Source organism: Rhincodon typus, chromosome 4 (assembly GCF_021869965.1).
Source record: "Rhincodon typus isolate 14 chromosome 4, sRhiTyp1.1, whole genome shotgun sequence".
Classification (NCBI taxonomy): domain Eukaryota; kingdom Metazoa; phylum Chordata; class Chondrichthyes; order Orectolobiformes; family Rhincodontidae; genus Rhincodon; species Rhincodon typus.
Window position 1 is genome coordinate 89,636,975 of NC_063335.1, and position 17,397 is coordinate 89,654,371.

At 40.1% G+C, this 17,397-nt stretch overlaps 1 protein-coding gene across 3 annotated transcripts in view; it reads right to left on the reverse strand.

The window, feature by feature from the left end:
- nbeal2 (neurobeachin-like 2) overlaps window positions 1-17,397 on the reverse strand; it is a 202,607-nt gene that overhangs the window by 68,316 nt on the left and 116,894 nt on the right. For all 3 annotated transcript variants that reach the window (XM_048595708.1, XM_020515436.2, XM_048595707.1), the window contains 5 exons: window positions 14,932-15,065; window positions 10,443-10,602; window positions 7,276-7,378; window positions 3,098-3,245; window positions 721-879 (listed from right to left, as the gene is read on the reverse strand). In XM_048595708.1, the coding sequence (XP_048451665.1) occupies window positions 721-879; window positions 3,098-3,245; window positions 7,276-7,378; window positions 10,443-10,602; window positions 14,932-15,065 (704 nt within the window). The remainder of the gene's footprint in view (window positions 1-720; window positions 880-3,097; window positions 3,246-7,275; window positions 7,379-10,442; window positions 10,603-14,931; window positions 15,066-17,397) is intronic.

A 17,397-nucleotide genomic window follows, 5' to 3' on the forward strand; every position in this document is an offset into this window, starting at 1 on the left:
GGCCGATTCCCTTCTCTGAATATATAGGTGATTCAGCTGGGCATGGTTAGTGGCCATTGTGTTTTCCTCATGTTGTCCATAAATTAATAAATTTATTCAGTTCAGTTTCACAGTTTGACATGGTGGGGTTTCAACTCGTGAGTGACAAGCCCAGCATTAATTTAAAATGGATTGGAAAGGGATTAAGGAGCTATGGGAATAGAATGGGTATACAGGATTACAACTACTCCCTGAATGAAGAATAATAAAAAAAAACAAATTATTGTAAATGAAGGAAATCTGAAACATCAGCAGAAAATGTTGGAAATATTCAACAGTTTAGACAATATCTGTTGACATGGAATAAAGCATGAACGTTTCTAGTCAATGACTATTTGTCAGAACAGATGACATTAGCTGTGCTGAATGAATTGTGTCAGTGTCTTATTTGGTATTTAATTCTGTAGCCATCAGGTTACAGGATCCTTTTTTGACACATGCTATGTGTAGTACGTTCAGGAGGAATGTCTGTTTTTCAAATTTTGGGAATTTCATCAAGTCTCATCCATATCTGTTGCAGATAAATAGAAATTGATTGCCACGATTAGTCATCAACTCCATTGTCATTGTAACATGTAACTGCCAACATGACAAAAAATAAACTCATCAGACCCCAGTCTTTTTTTCTTCTCACAACTCCTATGTTGCCAAGGTACAAATATTTGCCCAGGACCAACTCACCCTAAAGATCTTCTCACGCACTTCATCAGAATATCTCTTCTGTAGGATCAATGAGTAAAACACTTCCACATTGCCAGGGTCAAACAGCAAGGTAAAGAGCTGGTCTCTGGAAGGGCCTCCCTTCAACAGACTGAGCAAGATGTCCAGAATACCACAAAGCTGAAAAACACTGAACTTTTATTCTCTGGGGTTGATAACATAGCAAGCAAAGAGAAAAGAGGTTAAAGCCTTCATTACATTGCATAACACATTCATTCTGAAGAATTTGCTATCCCAAGTAAAAGACTAGTAAGCGTTATCCTCAGCTCAGTAGTCACCTTTGAGTCAGCAGGTGTGGGTTCAAAGAGTCAATCCAGAATTTGAATATATAATTCAAGGTGTCATATTAATGAGTGAATGCTGCACTGTTGGAAATGTAATGTTAAAATGAGGATCCCTTGGGTGATTTTGATATATAATTATAAAATAAATGGGTGCAGCAGTCATGATATTTTAACATTCAGGGCTCATTTAAATTTTACAGGTAAGTTTCCTATATGTTGTTTCTAATTTTGATAACAGAAGGCAGAAATTCTCCAGAGATGGTCAGAATAATCAAGGTCATGGGGTGGGGTGGGCAGGGCAGTGACATGGGATATAATTCAGGAGGTGAGTATGTGAATATAGATTTTGTTTGAATTGCAGAAAAATCTAGGTTGCCCATCCTGGCCCCAAAAACTAACATTCCAAATGCCACAGAGCATCTAATTTTCATCACCTTTCAATAATAACCTTTGAGCAAGGCTGGTTTTGCTACATTGAACTAAGGCAAGACCATGGAAGTGTATTTAACAACTCAAATTTGCACCAAGGTCTAAATAGGTGATACAGGGCTGAGGTCCTTGTCTGTTTCCAATGGCAACTTTAGCCATCTGATCAAAGACAGCAGGGTGGGAAACCGGTCTTTTTTCACTGCTTGCAACTTTGATCTCAATGACCCCTCATTGTAATAGGAATGAAGGGATTCCACGTCGCTGTTTGTGAAACAGCTTTAAGTCCTGTTGATTTTTTTCAAATATCACCAGAAATGACAAATTATCATCTTTGTCATTCAAATCATTCTTAATCAGATTGTGGAATCATTCTGAAAGTAAAATGGCTGCAGTGCTGACCCACTTAACATCACCTACTACGTAAAAGAAACCCTATATTCACTTACTCACCACCTGGATTGTATCAATTAGCTCTGAAGGTAATTTACATTACATAAGTTCAAACTATTGGCCTTATTTCTGTTTTAGCATGAGTATGCAGGACTTTAGAAAAGGGAACTGTTTATTTTGTTTTATTGAGAAAGGTTATAAGCTTTGGCCCAAATTACAGGACCCCAGCAACACTTCAAATATTAGGCAAGTCATATATAGTTACATTAAACTCAGATTTTAAAAATTTATAAGTTGAATGTAAGATGGAAAACTTTTGTTTCCCATAACCTGATGGCACCAAAGCTATCTTATGTACTACCCAGCTGCTTGCTGTGTTGACACTGTAATAGTACCCTGTTACAGCTATTTGTACAAATGTATATATTAGTGTAAATTAGCTGAATTTCATGTAAACTCTCCATATGCTGCACATGATTTTAATCTGCCTTGCAAAGATACTACAAATACCTGATCCATCAAGTCCTCAAATTTAAAGTCCTCACCATACGTGCTCAATCCCCAACACTCTGCAAGCACTTACAGCCATATAACCCTTCAGCAAATCCTAATTCCTCAACTCTGGTCTCTTACGCAGTACCTTTATATCCTTTGTCTTATTATTGGTAGTCACTGCTTTCAACCATCTTAGCCATTAGCTCCATGAATTCCAACTGCGAGCCTCCATCTCTTAGAACATGCTTAAAAAATTATCTGCTTGGCTAAGCATTTTGCTAATTATCCTAAAATCTCTGTTTAGGTTTGGGTCACCTTCTTTCTTTTAATTTCCTGTGAAGTACTAGAGATATTGTCAATCTTTAAGATGCAATATAAATGCAAAATTGTTGTTAAGACAACTTCGAGGTGCTGGCAAAACAAAAGGTAGAATGGGAGATCTGTGATGAGAAAATTTCATGGATTTTGGAAAGGACAAATTAGAATAGGTCTTTTGTTATTTGTAAAATCATAGCTCCCTGTTCATTATGATAGGGAACCATAAATTCATCTTTGTTGAGTTTGAGCATAAAAACAATAAACAAGAAGATAAATTACAAATGGATGGTGGAGGAACAGACAAACCGTTTGTATATCAGTCTGGTTTCAAACTTTGAATGAGTTGATTTATCATGATGCCCACATGCTTAAGTTAGTCATCACTCTGTATGAATTCTTGATCACATTTGCACCAATTTTACCTGATCATCATCGTTCACTGTTGCCATGTAAGAGATGATACAGTGCAACTCCTCAGCTGTAACTACTTTGAGGAATTCCTTCACCAGGTTGAAGAGTGATAGTTGAACAGTTTTAACATCAGCTGTGATCTGATTATCCTTCTGTGGGCTGAGAAGAAAGGAACAGTTAACTAAAATGGTTGTGAAGCTGCTCCATTCCTCAAGTGAGGGCAAGTCCAGCTCGATGCATGGCATTTAGTAGTTTGCTTCCATTTGATGTCCTGATGAGCCAGCAGCAAATGTATTTCACAGAATCACAGAATGGTTACAGCAAAAAGAAGGGCCTTTTGCAAACTGTATCTGTGCTGGCTCTTTGTAGAAACTATTCAACTTGTGTTATTCTTCCACCTTCACTCCACAACCCTGCACATTGGAGTCTTACTTGAAAAGAATCATTTTCCTCTTAAAATGTCTGGATTGAACCTGCACTAAACATTCAGACAATGGGAAAAAATTTTTCCGCATATCATCATATCCTCTTTTGCCAATTACCTTATGTCTGTCTCCTATGATTCTCAATTCTTTCATCAATGGGAATGGTTTCTCTCGACCTATTCAGTCCAGACCTCTCATAACTATTAATACCTCCATCAAAATTCCTTTCAATCTTCAATTCTCCGAGAACAGTCCCAACTTCTCCTGTATATTTTCATAAATGAAGTTTCTAAGCCCTCAATCCATGCTCGTGAATGTTTCTATACCCATTTTGAATGTCACCACATCCTTTTAAAACTTGGTGGAATATTCAAATTGAGGTTGAAACTACGTGGTTGACATGAACTTCCTGGCTGCTGTTTTCTCTGCCCTTAGTAATAAAGCCAAGGATACTCTAAGTTTTATTAATCATGCTCTCAACAAATCTTACCACCTTCAATGATTTTTGCACATTTACATTCAGGTTGCTGCTCTTGCACCCCATTAGAATCATAACTCTTATTTCAGGTTAAAAACATCCGAAAGAACTGTGGATACTGGAAAGCAGAAACAAAAACAGATGATGATGCTGGAAAATCTCAACAGGTCTGGCACTCATTTGCACTCACTACGATTTTCACTCATCAGGACTCATGAAAGAAACCAAACTTGGAAAGGCAGCACCAATTTATACAGCATCAAATACAAGTCCTGATCGGTTGGAGCATGGTTCACATGAGATGCAGCAGGAACCGTTGAACTGCCAATCTTAGTTAGCTGAAAAAAACTGACAGCAGACAAGTACACACTGACTGTTCAGAGTATGGAAAATGCAGCAGGGATCCACAACCTTCATGATCTTTTTCTCAATCAAAAGAATTTCTTTTCCCTTGTTGAACACATTCATCATGCTGTTCACTGACAATAGTCAAAGAGGCATGTTGTTTGATACAATATACTAGTCGTTGAGAAATAAAGCCCATATACTTGGCATCACACCAATAATGAACCGCATATCACATTACTCATTTGAATGGTTGACAAAATATCTTTTTGGCTGGATGGCAACAGCCTGTTAGTGGAGGAAACAACTTGTCTGTTTACTGCAAAGCTGCAGCAAAAGCAGGCCAGTTTCACCTGTAGTTCAAATTTTTTTTAAACACTTTTCTCTTCCAGGGAAATCTGAGGTAGACTGGGAATTATTCAGGGACAAAAGTGGTGGCCAAAGGCCCTTTCATGAGTTTGAGCAATATACAGTATAACACCATTAACAGGTTTGCAATATTTGAATCCACAGTTACCAAGAATTTCTTTACGCGGCTTAATAAGTTTCATAGATAACAAGGTGTGGAGCTGGATCAACACAGCAGGCCAGGCAGCATCAGAGGAGCAGGAAAGCTGACATTTCGGGTCTGGACCCTTCTTCAGAAATGGAGGAGGGGAAGGGGATTCTGAAATAAAGAGAGAGGGGGAGGTGGTGATAGAAGTTGGATAGTGGAGCAGCTAGGTGGAGAAAAGACGGACAGGTCAAGGAGGTGGGGATGAAGCTAATAGGTGAGTGGAGATAGGAAGTGGGGGTGGGGGTTGGTCAGTGAGGTGGGAGGAGCGGATAGGTGGGAGAGAAGATGAACAGGTGAAGGAGGCGGCTGGTCTTGGGATGAGGTTGGGGGTGGGGAGATTTTGAAGTTCATAAAGTCCACATTGAGACCATTGGGTTGTAGGGTTCCAAGGCAGAATATGAGGTGCTGTTCCTCCAGTTTTCGGGTGGCATTGTTGTGACACTGGAGGAGGCCCAGGATGGACATGTCGTCCAGGGAGTGGGAAGGGGAGTTGAAGTGGTTCGCGACTGGGAGGTGTTGTCGTTTGTCGTGAACCGAGCGTAGGCAAGACCGAGCGGAGGCTCGGAAACCACTTTGTGGACGATATGTCCATCCTGGGCCTCCTCCAGTGTCACAACAATGCCACCCAAAAACTGGAGGAACAGCACCTCATATTCTGCCTTGGAACCCTAAAACCCAATGGTCTCAATGTGGACTTTATGAACTTCAAAATCTCCCCACCCCCAACCTCATCCCAAGACCAGCCCCCTCCCCCCTCCCCCCACCCCCTTGACCTGTCTGTTACCTCAGACTCCAGCATTGGCAGTTCCTACTATTTCTTAATAAATTTCATCCTGTGCTCACGTATACCATTAAAATGGAGCAATTAAATGGTCTCCATTTCCTTGATGTGTTAGGTTGAAAAAGTCTGTCAATGGATACATACTATTGGGAATAGAGGAGGAGTGAATCCATCACACCTCAAAGGCACCTTTCTTCCCATCCAATTGCAGAAGATGCAACACTTGCCCGTTTACTTCATCCCTCTTCATTATCCAAGGCCCCAAATGCACCTTCCAGGTGAAGCAGTGATTTACCTGCACTTCACTCTACTCTTTTCGTTGTTCACAACGTGGTCTGCTCTACAGTGGGGAGTCAAAACACAAACTGGATGACCGCTTTGCGGAAAACCTATGTTCTGTTGTCTTGTACCAATTTAAATACACACTGGTGGTACCAATGTCCCACAAATCCAAAGTCCTCCTTCCTGCACCATATTTTCAGGCATGCATTCATACACTATATTCTCCTATTTCTCTATTCACTCGCATGTGATATCAGAAGTTATCTGGAGATTGGTACTTTTGAGATTCTACTTGCTAATTTCCTAACTGTAGGAAAGCTGGAGTTGCCCTGCCATTCCTGTTAGACAATACACCTTGCTACAACCAACAAACTTTGCTACTTAAAAAGGAGAAAGACTTAACTGTTACTTAAATATAGGAAAGCTGAATGCTTTCTTGAATTAATTTTGAAAAGTATTCATTTCACAAATGCTTAAAAACTGTCTCCCAAACTTTACAGAAAAGAAGACACAGTAGCAATATGCAGATCCAATCAATACAAAGCCTTCCTGAGTTGTCAATTTTATCCCCATTTTTTTCAAACTCCTGCACGCCAAGGTCAGCTCCAGTTTCACTTCTCAGCTAATTTTTTTTTTTAAAAAGAGAAGAAGGAAACCTTTTGACCTAACCTGGTTTGACATCTTTCTTACACCAATCCAACATCAGCATTGTTGAATCTTTTTCATTCATTCACAGGATGAGGGTGTCACTGTATAGGCCAGCACTTATTGTCCATCCTAATTGCCCAGAGGGCAGTTAAGAGTCAACCACATGTCTGTGGGCCTGGAGTCACACATAGGCCAGTCTAGGTAAGGATGGCAGTTTCCTTCCTTAAAAGGACATCAGTGAACCAGATGGGTTTTCCAGACAATTGACAATGGTTTCATAGTCATCATTATAGCTGTTAAAATTCTCTACAAAGTTATAGCAAACCACCAATTGCGGTATAAAGTTGCAGGCAAATATTAAGTAGCATTGATAACAAATTCTAGCCTTGTTGATGATGGCTAAATCTTGAGAGTTGTTTTAAGTATGTTAAGTTTCTGATCCATAAGCTGCTGAGTAAACAATAACTCTGTAGTTACTGAGCAAGCAACCATTATAAATAGTATTGAATATACGCTAAATATACAGTTGCACAGTAAATAACTCTAACCCTATGAATATCCAGTAGCTCAATTAATATTAATTAATCCTTACTCTGGTGAAAAAACAGGAACTGAACAGCAGATATTTACAACCTACAACCTAAATGATCGACACAGTAAAACTTTCTACTCACCCATAATGAGTCCGGATGGAGTCCAGTATGTACTGCACACCATACTTCTTTCTGATGCGTTGCTTGTGATCTTTAACAATTGTAGATAAGTACTGTATATGCCCTGTGAGTGCAAAGAGAATCAGACAGTCAACATATATCCTACACCGAAAACAAAAAGTGCTGGAGATCACAGTGGGTCAGGCAGCATCCAAGAAGAGAAAGCAAGCTAACATTTCAAGTCTCGATGACTCTTCATCAGAGTACACAGATTGTCTCTCATTAACCTCTAATTAATTGCACATGAGGTTTCTTTCGATACGCAGGAAAATTCTACAAAGAGCAGCCTTGCCAATGAACCCCATATCCCTAATGTTATGATGGGGAATGGCCGAACCCCTCTGATAATTAAACTAAAACACAAGCCCCAATCTGCAATGATGGGATTAGAGGTTCCCTTCTAATAATTACCCCAAAGCACCCAGAAAAGCTCGCCTTTCCCCTCGTGGTTAAAAGGAAGAAAATCCCTGATCTCAACTTTACAAGTAACAAGAAATAATTTATTTATTTAACCCAACAATGAACAAATTAACAAAAATTACTAACAAACTGTCAATTCCCCCTCAGAATACTAACTGCTCCCTATCTGGTCTAAATTCTACTGGAATGCTGTTTAAATAAAAGACAAGTCCCAATAATATAAGCCCAATAAATAAAAAGCAATAAATCATATCTTAATCTCTCCAGGTTTGCACAGACTGTCTTCAGATTCCACCACCAGACACATTCCATTCCCCTCCCCTCCCCTCCCTTGTCCACCTTCTGCAGGGATGGTTCCCTCAGGGACACCCTGGTCTACACTTCCTTCACCCCCAACACCTCCCCACAGCCCTACGGTACCTTCCCCTCTAACCGGCGAAGGTGCAACACCTGCCCATTTACTCCTCCCTCCCCAGCATCCAAGGGCCCAAACCTACTTGCCAGGTGAAGCAACACTTCACCTGCGCTTCCCAGAATCTAGTCTACTGCACACTAATATCCACTACAAACCCACTGACTCCCACAGCTATCTGGACTGTAGATCCTCACACCCCACTTCCTGTGAAGACTCCATCCCATTCTCTCAGTTCCTCCGAAATGTCCACCTTCTTCCTCAACCGAGGATTCCTCAGCTCCGCTGTTGACAGGGTCCTCAACCAGGTCCGACCCATCTCCGCACTTCCACCCCCACCTCTTCTCTTCCCTCCTGCAACAGCGATAGGGTTCCCCTTGTCCTTACCTACCATCTCACCAGCATTCACATCCAGAAGATCATCAGATGCCATTTCCGCCACCTCCAGCGAGATTCCACCACCAGGCACATATTCCCTTCCCCTCCCCTCCCCTCCCTTGTCTGCCTTCCACAGGGGCCGTTCCCTCCGGGACACCCTGGTCCACACTTCCTTCACCCCCAACACCTCCTTACAGCCAGCAAAGGTGCAACACCAGCTCATTTACCTCCTCCCTCCCCAGTATCCAAGGGCACAAACATACCTTCCAGGTGAAGCAACACTTCACCTGCACTTGCCAAAATCTAGTCTACTGCATTCGCTGCTCACAATGTGGTCTCTTCTACATTGGGGAAATGAAGAATAGACTTGACGACCGCTTCGCAGAACATCTACGTTCTGCTCGCAAAAAAGACCCTGAACTACTTGTTGCCTGCCACTTCAATGCACCACCCGGCTCCCTGGTCAACATCTGTCTCCACCTTGCTACAGTGTTCCAGTGAAGCCCAACGCAAACTGGATGAACAACACCCCATTTTCCACTTCGGGATCCTACAGCCGTCCAGACTCAATATTAAGTTCAATAATTTTAGGGCCTAAACTATCCCATGTCCTAGCCCCCTACCTCCCACACCAGGTCTTGTTATCACACAGCCTGACATTACACACCCGCTGTTGTTAGTCACTAACAGTCCACATTAACAACTATTCACCCTCCCAGCACGATTGTTAGCAACTCCTTTGTCTGTCCAACTGTCTTTCTCTCTTTCATTTACTCTTTACCCCACCCACCTCCCTATTTTTTGCATATAAAAATTGACGTTTTCCCAGCCATCATCAGTTCTGAGGAAGGGTCACCGGACCCGAAATGTTAACTGTTTTTTCCTTCACAGATGCTGCCAGTCCTGCTGGGCTTTTCCAGCAACTTTGTTTTTGTTCCTGATTTACAGCATCTGCAGTTCTTTCGGTTTTTATTGGCGAGACTATATCTGGAATACTGTACACACAGTCTGGGTCTCCTTACTTAAGGAAAAATGTAAATCTGTTGGGAGTAAATTCCGAGATGGTTCAGCAGACCAATACCTAGGCTGGTCAGGTTGTCTTATGAGCTAAGTTTTACATATGTTGGAGTTTAGAAGAATAAGGATGACTTGATTGAAATATACAAGGCATTGACTGATCTTGATGAGTCAATGTGGAATCTGGAACTGGGGGTCATTATTTATAAATTAAAGGATCACCCATTTGAGACAGAAATGAGAATTCTTTTTCCTTTCAGAGGGTCACGAGTTTTTCGAGCGCTCTTCCTCAAAAAGGTGGTGGAAGCAGAACGCTTGAACATTTTTAAGGTGGTAGACAGATGCTTGAGAAGCAAGGCGGTGAAATGTTATTGGGGATAGGCAAGAATTTACAGTAATCAGATCTGCCTTGATTTTGTAGAATGGTGGGGTAGATGTGAGGGGCTGAGTGGCCTACTCCTGTTCCTACGTTCATAGCAGGCCTCTAAAGTGGTTCAAGCAGCCACTCAATAGGATCAAAGTTTAAATGTGTAATAAATGCTAGCCTTCCTGTCGCATCATGTTTTGCCCAATCCCATTACAACCCTTGTTCACATGGATTTGCACACTCTAAAGTTAATTTTAACTTTACTGAACAGTTTCTGAAAATTTATGTAGTTATTAGTTTAAACTTACTCTTCATTTTTATTCTTACTAAACTTAAAGAGGGATTTAGCAGTTACAGCAGTTGAATAAATTGCCACGCAGAGATCACAGACTAGGGACCGAAAATTTTGGATTATTCTCAGTTGAGACTTGGCTTGATCCTCCACTTCATTTTTGCCCAATCTATCACACTATTGCACAGGCTGGGGTTTCATGGCCCAGAAAAAGGCTTTCCAAATGAAATGTAAAGCATTACCCAATCGAACGGCGAAGTCGCTGTGGCTCCAGATGCGGAAGTCAAAGAGCAGGTACTGGTACATACAGTGGAGGAGGAGATTATTGCCTTCACTAGCTGCCTGCTCCATCAGGAACTGACAGGCCATGAGTACATTCATGTCCACTCTGTGGCTCGGAACCTTTACAAAGAAAGACTTGTGTTTTTATAGCCTGTTTCACGATGACAGGACATCTCAAAGTTCTTTACAATGCAACACGTTGATACATAGTCACAAATAACCTGATGACCCATGTTAGTGACGTCGATTGAAGAGTAAAAATTGGCCAGTTATTCTCCTACTCTTCCTCATTTAGTACCATCAGTTTTCTATATCCAATCAAGAAGAATGACAGGGCCTCACTTTAATGTCTCATATGGAAACAGCATCCTCAGTAACCCCAGTACACACTCAGTTCTGCACTGAGGTGTCAGTTTAGATTGTGTGTTCAAGTCTTCAATGTAGACCCTGAACCCATGTCCTCCTGACTCAAGTGAGAGTGCTACCATTGAGCCATGACTGACACTAATATAAAGAAGCAGAGCAGTTTTTGGGAATGCAAAATTTATAACAATATCAAGACAAAAAGCTGCAGCCCATTACCTGTATTAGTCATGATTCAAAAGGTTTATTAAAGATGAAGTTTTCTGCATATAACAGGCATTTGAGACTGACTTAACAAAACAGCACAGCACTGAGCACAGGATGTACTCACATGCACCTCAACCATCCAGGGGTTTCTCTTTCATTTCCAAAACAATGCTGATCATCACACTTCATTTATATTGTTCCTAGTTCCACTAAACAACAGAAATCTGCATTCCATAGCCTTTACTTCGTTTCATTACCAATCATGATTGCCAGAAAAAAAAATTAAATGTCTCATGTGGCGCAGCAATAGTTTCCTTACCTCTAAGCCAGCAGTGCTGGGTTCAAGTCTCAGCTATTACAGAGGTGTCTAAAAATATCTCTGAACAGATTGATTAGAAAATATTGTGCAGGTGTGCTAACTGTCCTGAGAGTACATTACCATTATCTTTTGTACATAATTTTGTGTTGATTATTGCTTTTTGACCCTTTAATTCCAAGATAGCATTTAACATAACTAACTGCTTCCTTATGAACGCAATCACCACTTTTTGAAAGCATAATATTGAATAGGCTGAGGAACACCTTGATGGACACTTCCACCAATAAAGAGCAAACATATGCCTGAACAAAGGAACAGAGCTGTGGGAGGCAGATTCATTGAACAGTTGCAGAGAATAGTCAGCACAGCCACTCAGGCTTCATGGTCTCTTTTTCCGCAGTGCATGATTCTATCATATCTTCCTTTCATTAAAAACTTAGAACCCCTTCAGTATGGAAGCAGGCCACTTGACCCATCAATCCATACTGACCATCCGAAGAGCATCTCACCCAGACCCACTCCCCTACCCTATCCCTATAACCCTGCTTTTCCCATAGCGAATCCACCTAACCTGCACATCATTTGACTGCAGGAAGAAACCAGAGGAAACCTGCGTAGACATGGAGAAAACGTGAAAAGTCCATGCAGAACCTGGGTCCCTGGCGCTCTGAGGCAACAGTGCTAACCATTGAGCCACCACGCTACCAACAATCATCATAATCCCATACCGCTATGTCTGTGCTGGTTCTTTGATAGATTAAACTAAAACAAATTCCATTGCCACACTCTTTCCACAGCCTTCTGTCTTTCATCTCTACAAATACTCATCCAACATTCCCTTAAAAGATGCAATGGTCTCTGCATCAACCACACCGTGATACTTGTTCTTACCACTTTAGTGAGAATTATAAACTAATGATCCATCATCACAAAATGTCCAAATGGAAGAACAAGACTTTCCCAATTCATTATTTTAAAAAAAAAATTTAAAAATTAAATCACCTCTTGCTTATGCTAACTCCCATGGAAATTAGAGTAACTGTAACCTTTAACACAGAAAAAGATCCTTTACATATGTATCCAGACAATGATTTATGTCCAGTTAAAGGCAACAATTTCAAGCATATGTCCAAACCATGGACAAGGAGTTAAGTTTTAAGGAAGGCCTTGAAGTAAATACAAAGAGGTTGGATAAAAGAACTTGTGGGAACGGAGGAAATTCCAAAGATTACAGGGGTGGGGAAGGGAGACAACCTGATAATCTGAAGATTAAAATGGGGGTGAAAATTTTAAATGCTGCACTTGGGGACCGGAAGTCATTGTAGATCAGGGAATACAATGTTAAATGGTGAATGAGAGCTGATGCAAGTCGGGACAAGCAGTGCTTTGGATGAATGCAATAGATAGAGGATGGGAGGTCAGCAAGAAAAGTGCTCGAATAATCAAGTCGAGAGATAGCAAACGATCAGATGTGAGCTTCAGCACGGACGGAGCTCCTATCAAATAGGATAATGTCTGTTTCAGTAAAGATGGTTATAGATTTTGGAGACAATATGTTAAGAGCTTCGGTGAGGTAAGGAGGTTGGGCAAGTGTGGTAGTTTGAAAGGATAGAGGAGTAATGGGCAAGCAAATATTTTGAAAGCGTTGGGGCAATTACTAAACAAAGTAAATTATTTACAATGTTCTTTGTTATGAAGTTCAGGTACATGCTTGCAATTTAAAAGGAAATTGGGTCGAAGTGTCACAGATAGGATGGCCTTGGCTCAGATAGATTGGGGGAAGTCTCATAAGAAGCCTGCCTTAGTGGTGAAGGTTGGCAACAGAAGGAGAAGCTGAATTAATGGTTACAAACTTTGAAGTCACATTTTCTTCACATTGGAGGTTGGAAGGTGAGGAGGAAAAAGGACTCAAGGAGTTGGTTGATACAGGTAAGAAAGCATCCAGAAAATCATTTTTGATGCTAGAGTAACACACAGTTTTAAGTATATTTCATGTTTCTCATGTTTTCTTCTTACCGCTATATTTTCAAATTCCCACATCATCTCAGCAAATCTAAGTTCTACCCTCTCTGTCAGTTATCATCCTTTCTGTAATAAAAACTGTTGCCTAGGCTATAATAAAATCTGTTTTATTACTTTCTTCTTTTCAGTCTATGCTAAGATGATTCAAGTATACTGTAATTAGTTCAGCTCTAACTGAGCAGGAATTGTCACCCACCAACCTTCTGCAAATGTAACAATTTCCTTTGATTAAAACTGGAAGCTTTGAAAGAAAATGTTTACTCCAAGGTAATGATAACTAACAAAACATCCTTGTTAAGTTCAATGAAGTTTGTTAGCTATCATGAGACCTCATTAAGTTCCATAAAATCTCATTAACTGCAAAGTACATCCTTTTTTTTTTGAAGTCATCTTTTGAAGTTTGTCACCGATTTCCTTCCCCCTAATCCTGCTCTCACAGGGACGTTAGTTTCTATCCCCAGCTCTCTATATGGGGACATTAACTTTGTTTTGTACAACAAGAACAATATAATAGAATCGGTGACAATTTAAACAAGCTTGACTAGTGTGGCTGAAACTGCTTCAGTTCAAAATAAAATAAAAACTTGTTAAGATTTTAATATTATATTCCTTAACTTGAGGAATCTTGAGGAATACAATGAAACCTTCCAAGGGTAGGCACAAGATGGGTTAGTAACTCAATATAAATTCTTTTGCACTGTCATATCAAACACTCCAGATCAAATGCAGCATGGATACCTATACATTATCCCCCAATGACTGCAGGGCAAGCATAGGTATAGTAGATATATTGTAAGGGTCCCTCTCCAGATGCTCTACAAATATGTTTCAGCTTCAACCTGGGTTTGCAAATTCACCAAAATTATACCAGACCTACAGAATTAAATAATGTCAATAGATTACATAAATTTCACTTGTAGTCCATTGAGTATAGAAGATTGAGAGGTCATCTGATAGTCCTCTTTTAAATGTTAAATACATATTTAAAATGAAGCAATTGGGAAAATCAAGCATGAGGTCACAATTGACATTGACAATTCAGACGTTGGAATCAAAATCACCATTTCTAAATTTGAAGATCTGCACCCCATCGAGGGAAGCGAATTAATGGAGGAGGGGAAAGGGAGGGGGAGCAAAAGGGAAGAGAGAAGGAAAGGGGAAGTGGTTGGGGGCGAGAGAGATAGTCCCAATTTAAGGCCGTGACAAATTACACAAAATACAGAATAAACAAAAATATGAACAAATTGGGTTGGAGAAGCAAAGGGATCTGGGAGTACAAATATACAAATCACAAAGTTTTAGTAAATTATAAAAGACTATTATGAAAAGCAAACCCAAGCAGAGGGTTCTTTGGTGATGGATAGAATGGGAGAAAAGTTGTGATAATCTACTTATGCTAACGTGGTTGATTCTTAACTGCCTACTGAGATGGCCAAGCATACCATGAGAAAGGGCAATTAGGAATGGGCAACAAACGACCAATCTTGCCAGTGATGACCACAAGCTACGCAAGAACAAAATTCACAACAAAGTCTTACCTTTTGCAGCAGGGCACCTATGACAGCTGGGCCATTGCACTGGATGAAATTCTCCTGATTTATGGCATGGTTTCGGATTAAATTCTTAACCAGTAGCAAAAATGCAGCTACACTATTCCTCTCCAATTTGCTCTCTATAAAAAGACCACAAGTTAATATAGTACGAAGAAGCATCATTTGAGCTCATCTTTTATGGAATGTCAACACCATCTCAACATCATACCCTTGAGCAAGACCTTTTCACGTTCACACGTAATTGCACAAAGCTCCATTCACTAAAAGATCAATGTTTTGATTTGAAATGCAAAGGGAGCTACAGGATTTTCTGGATAGGATTTACAGATGGAAAATCCTTTGAAAGGAGCTGACCCAAAGATTCACCACCCTCTGAGTGAAGAAATTTCTCCTCATTTCGGTCTTAAATTCCTGCCCCTAATTCTAAAATCATGTCCCCTGGTGTTAAAACTCATCAGCCATGGGAAACATCTTAATTACATCTGCCCTGTAAAAAAAATTTAAGAATTTAAATGAGGTCAACTCATTCTTCAAAACTCCAGAGTACTGACCCACTCTCCTCATTAGACAATTCAGCCACACTCATGATTCATTTAGTGAACCTCATTTGCAAAATGTATCCCTCTTCAAAAAAAGGGGACCAAATCTGTACAAAATAATCCAAGTGTGATCTTACCAAAGCACGATATAACTGAATCAAGACATCGTTATTCCTAAACTCAAATCCCTATCTGATAAAAACTAACATTCAATTTTCTGATGAAGGGTCTAGGCCCAAAACGTCAGCCTCTCTGCTCCTATGATGCTGCTTGGCCTGCTGTGTTCATCCAGCCCTGCACCTTGTTGTCTCGGATTCTCCAGCATCTGCAGTTCCTACTATCTCTGATTCAATTTTCCTTCCTCATTTCTTGCTGTACCTGCACACTAACTTTTAGTGACTCATTAACAAGGACATCCCACTCTCTTCGGACATTCACACTTCCCAACTTCACATCATTTAAAAAAAATGTCTTTTTTAAAAATGATAGTAAATAACTTCACACCTATTCACATTATAGTCCATCTGCCATGTTTTATCCTGTTCACTTAACCTGTCAAAGTCCTCTTAAAGTCTCCTTGAACCTTCATTATAACACATATTTCTACCCAGTTTGGTGTCATCAGCAAATCTTAAATATTATAATTGATATACCCATCCAAATCATTTATATAGATTATGTATCTGCGAACCTAATACTGTTCCTTTACAGTATCCCATTAGTAACATCCTGAGAATGACCCATTTATTCCAACTCTCTGCTTTCTGTCTGTTAACAAGTTCTCAATCTGTACGAGTTTTGGTTCCCCAATCGCATGTGCTCTAATTCTATTTACTAATTTCCTGCATGGGACTTTAAAGCCTTCCAAAATCCAAATTTGCCATATCTATTTACCTATGCTACTAATATCCTCAAAATACTACTAGTTTATGAAATATAATATCCTTTTCATAAATCCATGTTTATCTGCCTAGTTTTCCATTCTTTTCTGATTGAGCAGTTTATGACATTTTCCCTGCAAGTGACATCATACCAATGGATCTGCAGTTCTCCACTCTCCATCTTCCTCCCTTCTTAAACAGTGGGGTTACATTTGCTACTTCCCAATCCACTTTAATGCTTCCAGAATCTGCAGAATTTTCAAAGATAACCACCGATGCATCCATCATCTTTCTAGCCACCTCATCCAACACTGGGATGTAGCTTATCTGATCCAGAAAAGTTATCAACTTCAATCCAGTTAACTTGTCAAGTATACTTTCCTAATTTAACTTTGTTCCTCAGTTTCACAAGCCCACTGGTTGCCTAGTACTTCTGGGAGATTTTCCTGTGTCATCTTCTGTGAATATATAAGAAATGTAACTGTTTAGTTTCTCCTCCACTTCCTTGTTCTCCACTCTAAATTCTCCCTTCCTCAATGCAAAGGGCCCATATTTGCCTTACCTTTTCCTTTCTACGTATCTAAAGAGGTTTTACAGTACACCTCTGTTTCTTGCCAGTTTGCACTGATATTCTATTTTTCCATGCTTCATTAGCTTATTGATTCTCCTTTGCTCACAATCCTCAAGCTTACTATATCTTCAGCCAACCATACAAGCCCCTTCCTTTGATCTAACGCAACCTTCAACCTGTCTACCATCAAATGTTTTAAATGTATTTTCCAAATCCACCAGAGCCAACTTGCACACAGTTCTTCATAAATTTTCTTTCAGACTCAAGGCCCTAATTTAAGAATGAACTGTATTGTATACGAATTTAATGTGAAATTCTAACATACTATACTAAGGCACCTTTACAGCAATGTCCTTAATTTTCCCTCACAAAATAACTCAATCCCAAGTTGGGTCCTCAATGTACTGAGCCAGAAACATCCAGTACCCACTCAAGAAATTCATCCTCCAGAATATTAGTT